At 41.6% G+C, this 17,254-nt stretch overlaps 1 protein-coding gene and 1 pseudogene across 1 annotated transcript; one reads left to right on the forward strand and one right to left on the reverse strand.

The window, feature by feature from the left end:
• On the forward strand, positions 1 to 6,980 carry LOC129082423 (vomeronasal type-1 receptor 1-like). Its single transcript, XM_054588129.1, is given in 4 exon segments — positions 1 to 4; positions 6,112 to 6,604; positions 6,606 to 6,790; positions 6,793 to 6,980. Coding segments are annotated over 4 exon segments (870 nt in total).
• Positions 6,981 to 8,705: 1,725 nt separating this feature from the next.
• On the reverse strand, positions 8,706 to 16,204 carry LOC129082424 (single-stranded DNA-binding protein 3-like; annotated as a pseudogene).
• Between the last annotated feature and the right edge of the window lie 1,050 nt (positions 16,205 to 17,254).

Genomic DNA, 17,254 nt, shown 5'->3' on the forward strand with positions numbered 1-17,254 from the left:
ATGGGTAAGATAGTATTGTTTAATCCAAAATCCACATTCAAAGGCTATCATTCATCCTAGGTATTACTCCTGGTCCTCACCAAATCTAGAACTGCATATTGCATTTAATTATCCTTACTCTTTTTAAAAAGTTTTTTTGAGTGAGAGACATTCATTTGTAGGTCCACTTACGTGTGCATTCATTCGTTGCCCTAACCGGGGATTGAACTGGCAATCTTGGCTACAACGCTCCTACCCGCCCAGGGCCTGAAATACTTTTGAAACTCTGAAGTAGATTGTGTCGCTTTTATACTTACCACCCTCCATGGCTCCCAGGAGCCCCAGACTGAAGGTCCAGCTGCTCGCGCAGGCGCGCCTCCTCTCCCTCTACTCCTTGCAGATGCCAGACCAGCCCCAGGTTTCCAGCAAGACTTTGGATGTGCTGGTCCCTCCGTCTACAACACTCTTCTTTCAGAAATGGGGTTCCACCCGCGAACACCCCGCTGTTCTGGATACAGGGGCCTGAACTCCAGCGACCTGGGCAGTAGACCCTCCTCAGCAGCTTCAAGATTTGGGTCAGGAAATGGAGAAGGAAACAGCCATCTGGGCCGGGATGGTCGCCGTCAGAACACGTGTATGCAACGGAGCTGGGAGCCGCGCGACAATGGCCGAGAGGAGCCGGGCGTCCCCAAGCCTCACACCGCACCTCAGGCCCCGCTCCCGAGCAGCGCCCAGAACGCCTCCTCCAGCGCCTTCCTGTTCCAGTTACGCAGCCCGCACAGTGAACTTGAACCTCTCAAGGCGCCACGCTGAAGGCCCCCCAGGCTCCCCACAAGGAAGATGCCAGAAGTCCTCAACCCGAAGTATTTGCCACGCGCTAAACCGTCACACGTGCGCTTCCATTGGGGCAGAGCAGCAAGAACGCTGGGCGCACAGTCTTTTGGGTAATGTAGTTCCTATCATACAGGCTATTGCTCCAAACTCGAAGGAATTTGAGGACCTCCAGAATCTGTAGGGAACGACAAATTAAAAACATGTCAAAGTAGAGTCATACACAAAAATAAACGTAAAATGGATTCGAGATTTAAATGTCGGACCTCAAACCAAACTAAAGAGATGTTCCACAGCAAAGGAAACCTTCAACGAAACAAAAACACCTACCGAATGGGAAAAGACACTTGCAAATAATATATCTGATAAAGGGTTTGTATCTGAAATATATGAAGAACGGACACAATTCAACATCAAAAAATAAAAGCAAACGACTTAAAAATGGGCAGACAATCTGAGTAAGCATTTCTCCAAGGAGGACATGCAGATGAACAGTGGACATACAAAAAGATGCTCAGTATCACTAATCATCAGAGAAATACAAATAAAAACACCAAAGAGATGCCTTAATGCCTGTGAGAATGGCGAGCATCAAAAAAAAAAAATCAACAAATAGCAATTGTTGGTGAAGATGTGGAGAAGAGGGAACCCTCCTATATTGTTGGTGGGATTGTAAATTGGTGAAGTCACTATGAAAAAGAGTACGAAGTTTCCTCAAAACTGAGAAATGGAATTACCGCAGGACCCCGCAATTCCACTTCTGGGCATTTATTTAAAGAAAACAGAAACACATTCAAAGTGACAAATGCACCCCTATGTTCACTGCAGCGTTATTTACAGTAGCCAAGATATGAAAACATCCTAAGTATCTGTCTATGAACAAATGGATAAAGAAGATGTAGTATGTACATGAATGTTATTCAGCAATAAGAATTAAATATTTTTATTAACTAAAGTTCATAAGTTATTCAGATTTCTTTTTTTAACCTAATGCCCCTTTCCACTTAAAGGGCTTCATCAGGGATACTACAATACATGTAATTATTATGTTCCTATAGGCATATATAATGAATATGAGTGATATATGAATATTATGATAAAAACACTTTTTCTTCATTCATCTTTATGCAAAGTGGATGAGACAGACAGAAAAAATACCATATAATTTCACCTATATGTGGACTCTCAAAAGCAAAAGAAGCCAACAAACAAAACATGCTTATAGATTCAGAGAACAAACTGGTAGTTGCCACAGGGGAAGCAGTAGGGAAATCGGTGAAAAAAGTGAAGGGGAAAAAAAGTATAAACTTCCAGTTATAAAATAAATAAATGACAAGCATACAATGTACACCACAGCGAGAATAGACAATGATATAACTTTGTACTGTGACAGATGGTCACTAGACCTTGTAGTGACAATATTGTACACATGAATGTAGAATCACTATGTTATACAGCTGAGACTAATAAAATACTGGATGTCAACTATATTTTAATTAAAAAAAAAGCAGAGCAAGCCAGGGCTGTATATGTATATGTAATATTTGAAAATCCAATTTAATGTCCATTTAACAACATAAAAGTTGGTGCAGGATTAGAAACAATGCATTCAAAGCGTTAAAAGACTGACACTTGACACAGTGCTTGCTTCCTGTTTTTCTTTATCTGCTTTGTGTTCTTTGTAAAGACTACCAAAATGAAAACCTTGGAGGAATTTCCAAGTTTAAAAAAAAAATCAAGTGAGTATCTGTTTGGAATAAAAAAATGAGAATTATATGCAAAAATATCTTTGTAAACTACATTATCAGCTAAAAAATAAGTACATAAAATTAGATAACATACATCCGTTGTTGACAGTAATTATTAAGTTGGCATGCTTGGTGGTGTTGCAAGAAAAAGCCACTAAGAGATCGTGCTAAAATAGTAGAATAGTGTGGGGGTGAGGTCAGGTGTTCATAATAATAGTTACAAGAGAGTGGGTGGAGGAGAGTAAAAGTGGAATAAATGGTAATGGTCAGAGACTTGACTTGGGGTTGGTGAACACAGTAAAGTGTAGAGATGACACATTGCAGAATTGGGTACCTCAAATCTGTATAATTTTGTTAACCAATGCCACCACAATAAATTCAATAAAAAAGGGAAAAAGTAAAACATAATTAATGTCCAAACTGTTCCTTTCGAGAAAAGATAAATACAGATAAAAATCCTTATAACCGCTGCCCAAAAATATTAAATGGAAAATTCCAGAAATATACACTTCATAATTTAAAAAAATAATAGTTATAAATGTTAAAATCCTAATATTGTGTTGGACTTTGAGATACTATCTATGAATGTCATAAGGCAACGACTATAAAATCTACAAAAGTTATTTTCATATATAGGTTGGAGTAATTTTTCTAAAATAGGCTAAGGCAAATCATACATTTACAAAAAGAAGCACATTTTATTTACTGAGTAGTGGAATAAAATTTACATTTAAAATTAGCAGAATAGATTACAAGATTCATATACACTCACATATTTAGATTCTTCATTCAAGGCTGGGATGTTAAGATAACACGTGACACTTTGAAATGAATGCTTTAAAAAAAATTGTTCCAAGGAGGTAGGGTATCGAACAGATAAGGCTAATTTTCATCCCTGCTTTTAAACATACATAAGAATTAATTTCAGATAAAGAAGACTTAAATAGGAATAAAAATATATACTTCTTAAAGGATTGTGGAAGAAAATGTACTTGTGAAAGGACAAAGCATGAGTTCTCCAAACAAACATAAAAATTATCACAGAATATACACACGCTCAGGGAAAGTAACAGTCTCCTTTTATTTAAAAAAAAATAGGAAAATTGAACTGGTAAGAACACACTTGAGAAGATACTGAGCCATATGTAGTTTTTAAATTTTTCAAACCTTTTTATTTATTGATTTGAGAGGGAGGGGAAGACATATTTATGCATTCATTATTTGATTATTATATGTGCCCTGAGCAGAGGTGGAACCAGAATCTTGTAGTATCAGGATGATGCTAAAACCAACTCAGCTACCAAGTCAGAGCAGGAATCGTATTTTGGAAAGAAGCCTTCAGACTAATAATCCTGAATAGACACATTAGATCAGCTTTTCTCACGTACATAACACGGTACTCTTTGCACAGCCCATTAGGATTGATTAGTTCAAATGCACGTTCTTCCCTCGGGATTCTGCCCCTTGGGATGGATCTTCTCAAGCACTTTTATTAGCTTTCCGTGGTCTGCACAATCCACAAGGATTTTCCGAGATAATCTGCACTCCCCATGCGCACTCTGTCAGCGCACTCACAGGTGACATGGTAACCGCTGCCTCACTGGCAGGGGAGCTCACCATCCAAGCCTTTGTCTCTGGCTTCTCTCTCCTGGTCAGGCACTTGCACAAACGCTGCCCTGGCAGTGCCCGTCCTGGGAGCACAGGCACATTCAGAAGATGGAGCTTTTCAGGGAAGTGTCAGACTCTTAGAAAATATTTATCTCAGTAAATCCAGGATGGATGATTCCTAAGCAATTGGGTTATGATTTGGGACAAAACCTTAGGTAATAAATAGATAGATAAAAAGATAGACTGAAGGACTCGGCCACTTAGAAATGAGAGGCATTTGCTGAGGAAACCAGAGGCAGGTCACACTCTTGTCGAATTGCTTCAGGGCTGACTGACATCTCCGCTCTCTCCTCAGTTCTGTTATTTCTGAAACTTCTCTCACTTGCCTCTCTGTAAACACAGGGACCAGAGCTGGGTTCATTGAAAAGGCTTCAAGATACAGCATAGTTCAAGTAATAAAATGCAGAAGATGAGCTGCCAGTCTGAGCGGACACCTAGTAGTCTGTGGGACGTCAGTTGCCAGTGTGTCCGTGTGTGTTGTTGGTCTGTTCTGTAACGATCAGGGGCATTGTGCCACATGGAGTCTTTAATAATGTGTCTCTGAGTTCCTCTCCTCCCTGTAGGATTATAACCACATTTCTCATTTAAAGTAAAGGGAAGCTCACTATCTGGTATGTGTGAAAATAAAAATGTTATGTAAAGTGAATATGGTTGAAAGATTGTGGGGTGTGGGAAAAAGAATAATAAGGACTTTCAATCAGAAAATACAGCGTAAATTTTATGCTGACATTCTCTTACTAATTCTAAACCCTTTTTACCCTTTGAGGGATGGCCTTCTGGATTGACCCATTGATGTATATCTATCTGTCTGACTCTCTATCCTACATGTTGTCCTCACCAGTTGGTGTATGTGGTAATTCAGTTTTATTCCCCCAAACATGAAAGACATACTGTATTTTTAAAATTCAAATTTTCCTTTCTTTAATCCATAATAAATTGCTGTGAAAAAAGTTCAGGCTCTAGATTCTAAACAAAAAATACTATTGAGGTAAAGGGGGTGTGAGTCAAAGAGGGTAACACTAAAAAAATATGTGACATCAACCTGTGAATTTTGTGCACACAAAAAACGTTTAAAGTATCTTCATTTTCCAGATCAAAATGATCTCCAGGTTTTTTTTAAATCCCTACACAAGGACATGTCCATTGATCTTAGAGAGAGGAAGGGGTAGAAAGACACAGAGAGACAGAGAGAGAGCATCAATGCAAGAGAGTAACATGGATCAGCTGCCTCCCATATGCACCCTTGACCAGGGATTGAACCAACAACCTAGGTATGTGCCCTGACCTGGAATAAAACTTGCAGACTTTTGGTGTATGGGGTGACATGCCAACCAGTTGAACCACTAGGCCAGGCCTGTTTGTTTTTTGTTTATTTTGCACACTTGGCAAAATTTTATCTATTTATTTCCTTTTATTTTAATAGATTTTTATGGACTTACATTTGACATAACATTGTACTAATTTAAGAGATACAACAGGTTAACCTGGTACATTTCTATGTTGTAATGTGATTGCCATTGCAGCAGTAATTATCATCTCTAATATGTGACATCATTATCCTTTCTTTTTAGTGGTTGCAATAATCAAATTCTATTTTTTTACCAGGTTCAATGGCCCTCTGAGGAGATTTCTTCTGCACAGGGTCTGTCTGTCAGTGAGTTGCCGTTGTACACAAGAAAAGCATAAAACTTTAATTTCTGCTTAAAGTGAAAAATAAGATTTATAAATACTGATAAGTACTTGACATATAAATGGCAAGACATTTATTTCTGCTTCTTTTTTTTCTCATTCTCTTGACTTCAGTTACAATCAACACCCCTAGATACTGATGCAACGGGTTCTGGAAAATTGGACTTGGGAATTATCTTCCTCACTCAAACTGCAGTGGGGATTCTGGGAAACTCCTCTTTCCTTTGTCTTTATAACTTCCTCTCATTCAGAGGACACAAGTTGAGATCCACAGATTTGATTCTCAACCAGCTTGCCTCAGCCAACAACCTGGTCCTTTTCTCCAAAGGGATAACTCAAACAATGGCAGATTTTGATATAAAATACTTCCTGGATGATGTTGGGTGTAAATGTGTCTTTTATTTCCACAGAGTAGGCACAGGGGCTTCCATCAGTATCATCTGTCTCCTCAATGGCTTCCAGCTCATTAAGCTGAACCCCAGTCTTTGCAGGTGGATGGTGCTCAAGATTAGATCCCCAAAGTTCATTGCTTTTGGCTGTCTCCTCTGCTGGATCCTTCGCCTCTTTGCAAATACATGTATTTTCATCATGGTGAGTGGTCCATTAATCAACCAAAACATTGGTGTAGAAAACAATTATGGACACTGTCAATGGACAATTTCAAAGAGATTTATCTTATTATATATAATCATATTTTTCACCTCACTTTTTGAGCTTGGGTTTCATGGTCTGGGCCAATGGCTCCATGGTCTTCATCCTGCACAGACACAAGCAGCGAGTGCAACGCATTCACAGCAACAGACTTTCCCCCAGACCTTCCCACGCAGCCACAGCCACATACACCATCCTGATTATGGTGAGTTTCTTTGTCACCTTTATTCAGCCTGTACCATTTTGACTCTTTGGATGACTCTATTTTCCAGTCTGGGCCAGTGGATGGTGAACAGCTCTGTGTGTGTGGCATCATGTTTTCCAGCATCCAGTCCCTTTGTGATCATAGTGTGTGATACCCGAGTCTCCAAGTTTTGCTTTGGCCACAAGGTCAAGTGTAAATTATTTTTCTAATCTGGTTACAGGGCTATGAGACTGTTTTCTAGGTGGAATGAATTCACTCACTTCACATTGGTTAATATTGGTTAAACACTCCATGCTAGAAAATTATGACAGATGTGACAGCCAAAACCAGGAATGTTCCCTGGATCTTACCATAGAGGTAAAACGAATAGCACCTACTCTCATATGAGCAACACTCACTCTAATCGGGAAAGACTCTGTAGAGGTCAAGTTCAGAGAATTCTGAAACCATGTAAAACAGGAAATTTCTACATTTAGGAAGTTAGGGGAAATCTCTCACTTTTGGTGTGATGAAGATGCATGGAAGATTTTTTAAAAATATACTTTTGAACACAGTTGGGTCCAGTTCTATCTGACAGAAGGAGAATCACCTGGAAAGACCCTATTCAACCCCAAGAAATTGGAAGAAATAGCGTGTGTTTAGGGTGCAGAGAGGTAGGGAAAGCAGAAGACTGTGAAACAAGAAAAGAAGGTGATAGAGGGTCTCAGTGAGCACTAGGATTGGACAAGAGTTGGACATTTGTTTACAAAAAAATGGCAGGTTGATGAAGGAATCAAACTATAGATAAATGTCAGCAATCCTTATTTTAAATTATTAATAATTTACTTTAATATTCACTTGTTCAATTAATAATTCTTTAAATAACATTATAATATAAATGCATCAAAAAATAAAACACCCCAACATAAATTTTACCCAGAAGGTGAAAGATTTGTACACTAAAAACTGTAGGACTCAATGAAAAAAATTGGAGAAATGAATAATCAAAATGCCATATCTATTGATATACTGTCTTTGATTTCAATTCATTTTATGTTTTCTGGTCCCAATGACTCCCACTTCTCTCTTTTCCCTCTTCTCTTATTTTGCTTCCTTGTCCTAGTTCTATCATAAATTTTTATTACATTAGTGATTTAGCAATTGTCTTCATCTTGTTAGTATTCAATTAAAGTGACATTTTAAAAAAGATTTTATTTATTTATTTTTAGAAAGAGCGGAAGGGAGGGAGAAAGAGGAGAGCAGCGTAGATGTGAGAGAAAAACATAGATCACTTTCCTCTTGTACATGCCCCAACGAGGGACCAAACCCACAACATAGGCATGTGTCCTGACCTAGGATTGAACTAGGATTGAACCGACAACATTTCATTTAATGGGACAATACCCAGCAACCTGAACCACACTGGTCAGGGCAAGTATCACTTCAGAGAATAAGGTACAAAATGACTGGGTACATTTGGGCCCTGTGCTCTCCAATCCTAAGGCAAAGCAGGTAACATATTGTTAGCTTGCAGGCTGGAGAGGCCACTAAAGCAGGAATTTAGGGATCCCAGGGGACAGCAACCAAGTAAAAAGTGGTGTTCTAAATCCAAAGTCCTGGGAAAATGCGAATCTGCCAACAAACACGTAAGTTTAGAAGAGGATCATCCCCAGGTGAGCCTTCAGATGAGACCACACCCCTGGTAGATGGGTTCACTGTGACCTCACTAGAGATCTAGAGACAAAAGTTCTCAGCTAAGCCACACCCTGCTTCCTGAACCCAGAAACTGAGATAGTAAATGTTTGTGAAAACACTTAGTAAAAAACTCCCTAAGTTTCCATATAGGTTTTTCCTTCCTTTCTTCCTGCCTTCCTTCCTTCCTTCCTTTCTGTCTTTCTTTCTTTCTTTTTATGAAGAAGTATATAAGTAATAGTAAGACCAAGTGAGGAACAGTTTCAATGTTCTTCTGCATCGCACTTCAGTAGAGAAGTCTCAGTCTCATCCAGGCGTCTCCACTCCTCCTGGGAGAAGTACATGAGCACAATCCTGAAGGTCACACCATCCTGCCATGACGGGAACACTGGACTCTGTGAGCAGGCTCTTTCCCCAGGACACCAGCCCATGTGCTTTCATTTCTACCCTGCCAACCACTCACCACAGCTCACTACCCAGAGGAGTTTCCCGGACCAAGAGCCACTGATGCTCTCTGCTCATGCCCCCTGGTATCTGTGTCAGCCCACAGATATAAGGGGCAGGGATGCAGCTAGATGATGCCCTTAAGTTCTATATGTTGACATGAAGGGCCTCATCCTTCTCTTAAAAAGACAGTTCTTTTGGGGGTGCTTCCAAGTGTGCCTCCCTGACACCATAAATTTAGGCTGACCCTTCTATCTTCAATCCTGATGACCTGATTCAGCTCTTCCTACCTGCACAGAATTCTCCGGACGGCACGTCCGTCACATCTCTGGCCTGTCTACCTCCACTCTCCTGCTCATCCTTGGCATTCACACATTTCTGTACTGACACCTAGAGAGTGCCCATCTACCTGCGTAAAAACAATCATACCTACCCAGGTGCACAGATAAAAGGTAGTTCTTTGCTCCAGCCTTGCCCCCTTTGCACCCTGTCAGCAATGCCACCATGACCTGGAGATAACCCTGCAAATCACCCCCACAGCCCTCCACCTGTTCTACCGCCAGCCATGACCTTGTGAGTGTCTCTGGTCTGAGCCTCTTTCCAGAAGTCGAGCTGTGTGTATCCAACTGTTCATTTTCTGTCTCCACTAAAGGCTCTCTGGGTCTTCTTAAATGTTGTTATGCAGAAAACCTCACTGCCCATATTTTCTCAGAAACTTACTCCTACTACTCAGTTCTCTATCCCTGGTGATGGGGTGTCCATCCTCATAGGTATTGAGGCCAGAACCCTGGAGCCAGTCAACTCCCTGGCATACAGAATCCAACCATTTCTCCCACACCCACAGCCACGCGCCTGGTCCAGTGGCCCTCACAGCGCTCCAGGCTGCTTCCATCATCTCCTCCTTCACTACGAATCTTCTCTCCATTCCAAAGTCTCAGAGAATCTCTTAATGTACGTGGGAGAACGTCTCCGTCCTCTGGTCCAAATCTTCCGTGGCCCCAAAACCCTCAGTACAGAGGCCAGAGCACTCAGCCTGCGGCTCCATTCCCCATCCTGCCCTCTCCGTGCCCCTTTCCCATTGGTGGAAAGGGGACTGGAGTTTCCCTGAACATTCTCCATCACTTTCAGCTCCAAGTACTTCAAGATGCTGGTTCCTTTGACAACCCATTACATTGGTGGCCAGAAATATGAACTTAACCATGGGTGCTGTGGACTGGACTTGGGAAACTGGGCCTAAGAGAGTCCCCAAAGCTCTGGACCCAAAAATCAGGAGCTAGATGGACAAGAGTTTAGAACATTGTGCTTCTTTATACAAGGTCCTTGAGGACACATGGGGGCATCTGGGCAGGTGAAGCTTAGGCCCCTCCATCCATCCACCTCTGTTGCCTCTCTTAGCGTGGCCTCTGTTGCAAGACCATGAACTGATCCGGATAGTGAGAAGTGGTCACCATTCAATTGAAATGACAAGAAAGCACTTGAGAAGATACTGAGCCATCTATAGTTTTTGTAAGGTCATATATAGATAATAAATAATTTAAATAAATTCTACACATAGGTGAAAGTTTTAAAACCAGAGACTGAAAAACTCTTGTATGCCTCTATAGATTAGAAGTACAAAAAGCAAAAGTAAAACAAAAATAACATTACCAGCAATTTGGACAATCACATTATAGGCACAGATACATGGAAGAGACCGACAGCTGTCTGAGGGAAGGGTGGTGGGGGGACTGGAGGAAAGAGGATGAAGGGGGTAAGCAAAAAAAACCCCAACAAACCCATACATATATAACACAGAGACGGACAGCAATAGCCAGAGGGAGAGTGGGGGTGGGGGGATGTGCGGGTGGGCAAAGGAAGGATAAATGAAGAAGGAAAGAAACTTCGCTTTGGGAGATGGGCGCACGATGCAATGTGCAGATGATGTTTTGTTGAGTTGTACACGTGAAACCTGTATGGTTTTGTGAACCAATATCACCCCAATAAATTCATTTAAAAAATAAAAAAAAATAAAAAAAAATTAGGAAAGCCCTAAAGAAATAGAGGAATATTCAGGGAGAAAATGAAACGCATCAAACTGATGAGACTCAATAGCTTTAACCTACCAAATTGGTAACACAGAAGACATTTGTAAATATTATAAACTATCTTTGGGTGTCTAGGCGGGGCATGATTCATTTGGAGAAGAGTTTGATATCATACAGTAAATTTTAAATGATATCTCTTTGTGCAAAAAACAAAACACCTTCCTCCTATTGATATACACATTACAAGAAACAGCGTGTACAAACCAGAAACATGGAAGTCTGTCTAAGTCCCAGGCTCGTAATTGTGAGAAATATGAAAACACCAGGAAACAAAAATATCTTCAAGTGAAGGTAAAATTATATATTATGTAGTCATACAAACATGAAAAAAATCGTGATGCATGTGTTAAAAAGAAATGTCACATACACTTAATTTTCACTTTTTTTTTTTTTTTTTTTGGCGTTTACTTAGTGGTTCATGACCTGGGAAGTATCCAGTCTAGAAAACAGAAAGGAGTTCCAAAGAGCTGCACAGAATGCATAGATCATATAGACAAAATCACAAGACTACGAGGAAGTTATATTGGGTGATAGCTGTTAGTTCTAACAGGGTTACTTTCCTAATATGTAGCAAAGGGCAGTATCGATGCTAGGCTGTGAGAAACTAACAGTGAGCAGACATATTGCGATTGGCTGTCCTTAGCATTCTGCTTCTCAGAAAAGCTAGCTTCTTGATAAACATGCAAAATCAAATGTACAATCAGCAACGTGTCTCCCCATCTAATTCTGTGTGCAGAGGCACCTGCTCTGCTCAGGCTGGCATCATGAGCAGAAGTCATGAGAGCCTCATCCTTCGTCCGCATTACCCCAGATGGTGTCCTGAGTGGTGGACATACATGGTGACTAAGACATGGAAAACCCACATGATCACACAGAGGTGTGGTCTAGAGCTTGGCAGCTGTGACAATAACATGTCTGTGGCCTCGTTATGGCAAAATGAAGGGTGAAGTCAAAACTTAGTTATAGAGAACAACTGTGTGTTGACAAGAGGGGTCCAGTGGCCAACAGCTTGGGCTCTGGGGACAGTAGGGATTCCAACACTTCTGAGCTTTGTGCATCACCAGCTGGGTGACCATGGTCATGTCACTTCCCCAAGGGCTTCTCTTTTTGTCTGTAAGAGTAGGAAGGTGTATATTAAAATGTAAAGGCAGGAAGAAGAGCAGGCAAAGGGTGATCCTACAGACCCATGAGGATGGAGTATCAGCAGCCGCGTTCAAGGATGGAGAAGGACATGCCTGGCAAAGGGAACAGCATGTGCCAAGACCCTGACAGTAGCTGGGCCAGTAGCAGGAAACAGCTGGAGGCCAAGTGCCTTGACTGCGGGAGTGAAGTTGAAGCTACATTTTCTTGGACACAGAAAATACAGGACTCCTCCTTGTCTCCATCATATTTCCATGGCCTTATTTTTATCACCCAGAAAGGGCCTTGGCCCTGCTCAGATTAGACAGGAGGCCATTCTCAGCTGTGCTACTTAGTGATGTCCATGATTCAGAGGAACTCCAGAACCTTTCAGGTTCTCAGTTCCCCTCCCCTGTAAACTGGGGGATCCAATAACCATTGAAAACCTCAGCTTCTTTGTCTATGAAACAAGAGAGTGTTGACTGACCTCCCTCACCCGGTGGTTGTTCCTGCTAAAAGACACTGTTGCAAAGGGCCTGTCATGGTATTGGGATGTGGATATGCTTAAATGTCAGCTGTTAAAGTAATTGTCACACGTTAAGTTACCCTTTTCTGACATCCTATTTTTTCCCCAGCAAGAGATGTGCAGGTGGATTTTGCAGATAAAAATACAATGCAGTTCCCAATATATCTCAGCTGATTTTAGGTCTTATGAAGCTTGACTGTGGGTTCTGGTGACCTCCACCATAAGGTCTTGGTCCCCCACCATCAAAAGCCAGGGCATTCTTCTCTGCCCCCCGGTTTCTTTCCCACTGGTGGAGGTGGGATAGTTGGGGAGGCCGTGGAATGTCTTTTGTGTTTTGAATGGAAATTCAACATCTGTGATTGAAATTTATTGATGAAGATTAAATCCCCTGTGGAGGGAGTTTTGAGCTGTCAAAGAGCACTGGCTGCTAATTTATTTTATTCCATACACCATGTAATAGTTGATATTTATTTGCATTTAAATATGTCCTCTTATTTGATGTATTGCTTTGCTTAACTTGTCCTTTTTCTGCCCCCCCCCTTTAAAAAAGACTTTCTGTAAGTTACTTACAACCCACATTTTCTTTATTTTGGTTTGGAAAGCATATACTTTGATTGTTTAAGCTAACATTTACAAAAACTTGAGACACACAATAAGGAGAATAGCATGTGAAAAAAATAAAATTTATGAAAACTTAACATAGCAGAGCATTTTATGTGTGTTCATCATCCATTAAATGTCCCATTTTGGGCTTGAGATAGCCTTATTTCATATTTTTTCTTGTAAGACAGTTTTGCCTATATACAAATCTAGGTTGATGGGGGGTTTTTCTTCAGAAGATCCTTGAATAGTTCCTTTCACTGTATTCCAGAACCATAATTACATCGGTAGTGAATGGCAACAAGTAATAATTTATTTTATAGCCAGTGGTCTTATGTTAGGAACAGAAATGCTACCATTAAAATGGATAATAGAGCCCTGACCTGCGTGGTTCACTTGGCTGAGCAACATTTAGCAAAGCAAAGGGTCACCAATTCCATTCCCCATCAGGGCACATGCCTGATGTGTACAGGGCACAGGCCCAGACCCCAGTTGTCATGGGTCTGAGAGGCTAGTGATCGATGTTTCTCACATCGATGTTTCTCTCCCTCTCTTATGCTCTCCTTTCTCCCCTCTAAAAAATAAATAAATAGAGGAAACAAGATGGCAGAGGAGTGAGCGGAAGTCACACTGACCTCCTCCCAGGACCAACATAGAATTACAACTAAATTGTGGCGAAGTCACCTGGAACAAACAACTGAACAATAGAGAGAGGAGCCTTACAACCTTGGACAGACAGAAGAATCAGCTTTAGCACAACCTAACTGCTAAGGAGTGAGGTAGAGACTCGAGAAGGTGGGTAGGGCGCCCGGGGATGGCAGAGCTAGAGGGATATTGAAGCAGCCAGTGGGATCCTCCTGAGAAGAGCAGGGTGTAAACTATAAGTGGGCATATCTAGCCTACAGCACAAGAGCCCAAAAAGTACACAGATAACAGCCATCTGTGAAAAGCGGCAGGGTCGCTCTCTGCCAGAGACAGGCATCTGGAGACACAAAGGGCTATTTAAAGGGCTAATGCATAAATTTTTATTTACAGCCACTTACCCTGGTCTCCAGCAAAGGCAGGGGCAGAGTGAGCTAGAGACACTGGAGGAGAGACTGGGGAAGGAGGTTTTGGAGAGATAACTGAGAGAGTAGCCAGTGGGATCCCGGTGCTGACTCATTCTCCATATGGCAGCAGCCATCTTGCTCAGGCAGACCACTCCCCTGAGCGTCAGCAGTGTGAGAAGACACAAAAGCCCAGCCCCCAGGACGGACTTGGCCCTGGCCTCGCGGTGCTAAAACCTGTCAGCTGAGTATGGAGTGGAAGCCACAGATAGTAGATCTCTGGTGATAGGTGGCGCAGAGTGGTCTAGAGACACTTGGGAAGAGACTGGAGACAGACGCTTTGGGGAGAAAAGAGAGAGAGCAGCCATAGGATCTCGGTGCCGACTCCTCCCCCACACAGCAGCTGCCATCTGGCTCAGGCAGACCACTCCCTCGAGTGGCAGCAGTGTGAGAGGACCCAATAACCCCGCCTCCAGGAGGGACTCTACCCTGCCCTGCGGTGTCTCTAAGCTGGCCTGCTGAGTGCAGAGTGACTATATTAACAGCTGAAGGAGACAGCCACAGACAATAGATTCCTGGAAGTCTAGAACAGAATGCCTAAGGTCAGACAGGGTCAACATCTGACATCAGCAGCAGCAGATCCAGAAAGAGAAAATAGCTGTCTCCTACCATAGACGTTTACACCACAAAGTAAGGAAATCAAGACAGATCCATTTAAGAAGCAGAAGCAAAAAAGAAGTTTCACAAATGATGGGAAAATCACACACCCGCCAATCGGAGGGAAAGGAGGAATCCCCAGAAAGAGAACTAAAAGAAATAGAGGCAAATAAGCTATCAGATACTGAGTTCAGAACAACAGTTCTAAAGAAGCTCAATAAGCTCAGTAAGCTGAGAGAGAATTACAAGAAAACTACAGGGAAACTAACAAGGAACTTAGTGCAAACTGTATCAGCATGAAAAAGGACATAGAAGCTATCAATAAGAGACAAGAAGAAATGAAGAGTACAATTTCTTAATTGAAGAATATGACAGGTGTTCCCCGGGGGGTGGGAGGGAGTGGTGCACCACAGCCAGGCTGGGTAAAGAGGAGTATGGAATTGAAGTAGCACTGTTAGGATTGGGCCGGGTTTGCCAGCTCCCAGGCTCATGTTAATCTCAGGTATGGATGGCTGAGGGACTTGAATGGTGGTCTCACACCACTGTCATGATCCTGTGGGCCTGGACCTACAGGCCTCCTGACTCAGGGATGGTTCATTGTTTGCACCCTTCCTCCCCTGTTGGGGTGCCCTTGTTGTCAGGTGGGATCCCTGAAATTGGACAGCAGTGGCTATGCCCCAGGATCTCCTCCCAGTGGCTGTTTTCCCATTGTGATGGGGGCTTGGGGCCAGGTAAGCATCACAGTGACACAAAAGGTTGACTATGGTGTCCATGATGCTGCTGGGATTGGAATGTGGAAGCTGTGTGCTGTGATCTAGGACCCTAAAACAGACCTAGCAGGACTAGGTGGCTCTCCAGATAGGCATCCCATTATAGGGGGGAATGCTGCACTCTCATCATGACAGGCTTTTGCTTCGCTTGACTGTTCACAAGCATCTTGCTTCAGGTGCTGCACTGTCAAGTTCCCAAACTGAGCACCAGGTATGCCAAAACCCAGGCCATCCTCCTAACGTGATGTTTTTTTTCCCATCGAATCTCCAGCAAAGTCTGTATTGATTTTTGTGCTTAGACTGATAGAGCTGACTTTTCCTGCCCCTGCCCTCATGCAAGTAAGAACCTCAAGAGTGTCTATCATACACTGGTTTTGAATTCTGTGAAATGCTTTCCGAAGCATTTTTAAATCCGAAAGAATTCCACAAGGAACTGAAAGCATCCAACAACTCAAATGAGCAGGAAGCAGAATCTCCCTCACACTCCAGAATCTCCCTTAGACTCGCTGCCAACATCTTGATGTTAGCTCAATGAGACCTAATTGTGTTGGGCTTAGAACTCATAGAACTGTAACATAATTTGTGTTTTTTAAGCTGTAAATTTGTGGTAATTTGTTAGGACAGCAATTGAAAGCTGATACAGCATTACTCTATGAGAACTTCTTTTCTTTCTAATGCAAGAATATTTCCTAGACTCCTGTACCTTTCCTGCCCCAATCTGGAAATAGCCTCTTTTCTAAGGAGTTCTAGTTCTTTTTAATTGAAAAATCATATGTATGAGCCAATAACTGGGAATTAAATATGCTCACAACCATTGGCAATGCCACTTCTTTCGAGGCTACCTCAGAAGAGGTGGGATATGTATGCGTGTTAACATCTCTATGTGAAATCTTTATAGATTTATATAGATTTATAGATTGGGTATTTAAAAGGACTCATAAGGCTCCAACAGCATACTTGAATAAGGCTCTTAATTACAGGTAAAGATACAGAACCGTAAGAAAAAAATACAATGTCAACTGCGCAATCAATAAAAGAACAAATGGATACATTGGACTTCATGAAAAAGAGAAAGAAAATTAAGAAATTCTACTCTAAGAAAGGTACTGTTAAGAAATGAAAAGTAAAGCCAAAGACAGTGAGAGAATGTTGGTAAAGCATTTATCTAATGAGGAACTTGTTTCCAGAATATATTAAGAAATTGCAAACAAGAATTTTAATAGTAGGCAAAAGATATGAACAGAAGATAAAAGGATGACAAATAAACCCAGGGGAAAATGCTCAACATTGAGTTGCATAGGAAAATACAAATTAAAACAATGAAAAATACTACTAAACACCTATTAGAATGGCTAAAATGAATGGCTCCTGTCTTATAAACAAAGGTCAGCAAGGTGTGAGAATCTTGAAATCTAATATTCTCCAGGAGGAAATGTGAAAAGGCATGACCATTTAGAACACAATTTGGTGAGTTCTTAAAAAGTTAAATGCAAATGACTTCCAGCTTGGCAGTGTAAGTAGTTTTGTGGACCTGCTTCCCATTAAAATTGTGGCAATAGTCCTGGT

Source organism: Pteronotus mesoamericanus, unplaced genomic scaffold (assembly GCF_021234165.1).
Source record: "Pteronotus mesoamericanus isolate MK-2021 breed Mesoamerican mustached bat unplaced genomic scaffold, CSHL_Meso_final scaffold_128, whole genome shotgun sequence".
Lineage (NCBI taxonomy): Eukaryota > Metazoa > Chordata > Mammalia > Chiroptera > Mormoopidae > Pteronotus > Pteronotus mesoamericanus.